This window comes from Pterocles gutturalis, unplaced genomic scaffold, assembly GCF_000699245.1.
Source record: "Pterocles gutturalis isolate BGI_N339 unplaced genomic scaffold, ASM69924v1 scaffold48190, whole genome shotgun sequence".
NCBI lineage: Eukaryota > Metazoa > Chordata > Aves > Pterocliformes > Pteroclidae > Pterocles > Pterocles gutturalis.
The window spans coordinates 1-2,980 of record NW_010145093.1 but is presented as its reverse complement, the minus strand read 5'-3'; the positions used below and the strand labels follow the sequence as shown (position 1 = coordinate 2,980).

The following is a 2,980-nucleotide window of genomic DNA, read 5'->3' as shown; positions in this document are numbered from 1 at the left end:
CCTGCAGCCGCTTTGTACCGTGAGCTGCGCCCTCTGTTCGCCCTCTCCCCTTCGTGTGCGCTGGTCAAAACACTGCAAATCAGTGGGATCGCGTGTGTGCGGTGGGAGGCAGACGCTTGTATCACGGAATGGTCCCTGGCAGATGTATGTGGAAGCGAAACAAAATAATCGGATAGCATGGAAATAGATGCTTAGGTGTATTAAATATGTTTGTGCTCTCTGTGCAGACCACTGGACTTGTAGGATTGGCTGTAGCTGAAAACCCTCATGAGGTATGTTACACGTCTTGTTCCGTATTTAACTGAAGTTGTCAGTGAGATCAAAGTTTTTTGTTATGGATCTGCATATGCAGGTATGCTGTGTACCCTAAAGCAGTGCCAACTCCATGAAAGTGTAAAAACGTTCCAGAGTGATAAAGGAAGAAAATTAATTCTTAAAGGTTTAACTCATATCATTAGGAGTTATTTTGCATGTGTACTTCTTGTTGCATGTATTGTTTTCAAAAACTTCCGTTGTGTAAGTACTTTTATGAACTATTTTTTGATTCACCCCTCTCATCTCCAGTGCAAAAGCAAAGAACTCTTCAAATGCAGTTCTTCATAAATGTAATTTCTGTTTCACAAGCATATGGATTTTTGCTGCCTTGCTATGTTGTGTTTCCAGCAAGTACTGAAATAAGGGAATAGGCTAGTCTTACATGATGGAGGCTAACCTGTGGTGCAAAGCCACATCAAGGCCCTGTGATGGCAAGCACTGAGATTGGAATACTTCACTGGTTCTTGGGAACCTTGTTAGGTGGTTCTTGTAGCAATTGGGTACTTTCTTTTTACTTCTTTAGGCTTAGTAACGAAAGTATGTTTGCCACATCTTGCTTGTTCAGGAGGCATGAACTTTGAAAGGACATCATTAATTCTGTAATTTCTCCGTGCTTTGAAATTTCCCATTATTCAATGATTCTATTTCAAAAATGCTTTTGCCACCAAGAGTTAGGAATAGTCTGTAAAAGAAATGTTGAAAAAGTTGTTATTGTTCTGTACAAATTATTCTAGCTAAGTCTACAGTCTTGTCAGACACGTTCTGGGTTAAATTAGTAATTTTTTTTTCAGTGACTTAAAGCCAAGAGTAAAGAAATCAACAAGTTGAAGTATAGATTCAGTGACAGTCCCTCTTCTGTTGCCTGTTTTTTCTTCTTTGTATTTCTTTACAGTATTCTGCTTCCATTTCTTATTGTTCCTATAGGACATCCATTTGTCTTCAGTTAAATACAGTTACCCGGCCAACATAGGGCCCAAACGCTGCAATTTCTTCAACTTGTCCTTTTTCACTGAATTTAAATCTAGCAATAAAAGTTTCAGGTTTTAGTTTAATTTCAATCTCTCTGTTGCTCAGAACTTTGCATCAGCACAAGGAGACGTGCCAAAAAAAATCAGTCTAGTTAGCTGTGGTAGTTTATGTGCTTCTTTATATCTTTCCCAGGTAATTCTTCATAAACTGATGGTTTAGACATAAATTTGCCTCATTCTTTAAAATCATAGAATCATATCATAGAACCATATAATGGCCTGGGTTGAAAAGGACCTCAAAGATCATCTAGTTTCAACCCCCCTGCTGTGGGCAGGGTTGCCAACCACTAGAGCCGCCTGCCCAGGGCCCCATCCAGCCTGGTCTTGAATGCCTCCAGGGATGGGGCATCCACAACTTCTCTGGGCAGCCTGTTCCAGTGCCTCACCACCCTCTGAGTGAAAACTTTCTACCTAATATCCAACCTAAATCTCCCCTCTCTTAGTTTAAAACCATTCCCCCTCATCCTGTCACTATCAACCCCTGTAAATAGTTGCTCCCCCTCCTGTTTATAGGCTCCCTTCAAGTACTGGAAGGCCGCAATGAGGTCTCCCTGGTTACTATTAGAAACACAACTTTTATTGTTTACACATTTGATGCAACTTTATTTTTTTCCCTTTTTTTCTTCAAGGAATCTGACAGTGGTAACTTCTCAGTCCTGTAAATCCCAGTCTTACCCAAGACGGAGTTCTGTGGTTCAGACTTAGTTTTGTTAATCCTGCATTTCTGCATTGAATACCATAACCATCTATATTTTGTGTATAGATAGTTAGCTAGTAGGTTAAGTAAGACAACAAGTTGAATAATTTTGTGTATTTTAACCATGTCTTGTGATCACTTCAGCGCCTGCGAATATTGTACACAAAAATCCTTGGTGTCCTGCAAGCCATTCCGAAAGATGCAGCATATAGGAAATACACTGAGCAGATTGTAAATCAGCGATTTAATTTGGTGCAAACGGTAAGTACAGGGCTGTTTCATAAAAGCTGCAAGTGAAAAGATTTTTAGGATGAGAAGAATTATTTTGAAAATGACTGGCTGTTTTTCAGGAGTATATATAACTTTCAGGTATTGATTCAGAAATAATTTAAGTCTTGAGGTTTATTTTTGTTATTGACTGGAATATTTTGATAGTATATTTAAAAGAATTGTTGATTTTGTACTGATGTTTTCTGAGAAAATGAAAACATATTTTTTTTAAGATTTGTAGAACAGTGGTGATTTCCACACACTTGAACAAAAAATGCATGTGCTCATACCAGTGTAGTATCTTGGCAGAATCCTTGCCTTTGGGATTTTCAAACACTGTTTGGTACGTTAAAGTGTGCAATTGTGTATTGTGTGTTTCAGGTGATAATTGCAACATTGCATATCATTTTATAAAAAGCTGAGATAAAAATTTTCTTTCAAGATGCATACTAAAGGCTTTAGGTGCTAATGCTTCTTTGGATGTCATTAAATAGTACTCGGTTTTTGTATTTATCATTGAGAGTTTGATATTTGTTTTCCAATAAGAAAAGTGTGCAAGATTTTTTTGGTAATGTAAAATGACAGAAGCCAGCCAATTTGATGGTAGTTTTGAGGAAAACTAGAGTGTGATCTGGTTAAATTATTGTTTTTATTTATTATTATATAGATT

The 2,980-nt window shown here is 37.7% G+C and overlaps 1 protein-coding gene across 1 annotated transcript; it reads left to right on the top strand.

The window, feature by feature from the left end:
* Window positions 1-206: 206 nt before the first annotated feature.
* Window positions 207-2,301, top strand: LOC104470386 (NADH dehydrogenase [ubiquinone] 1 alpha subcomplex subunit 5-like; the record flags this gene model as incomplete). The annotated part of the gene is made up of 2 exons (XM_010085281.1): window positions 207-272; window positions 2,185-2,301. Coding segments are annotated over exons 1-2 (183 nt in total), but the record flags the coding sequence as incomplete, so codon positions are not given.
* Between the last annotated feature and the right edge of the window lie 679 nt (window positions 2,302-2,980).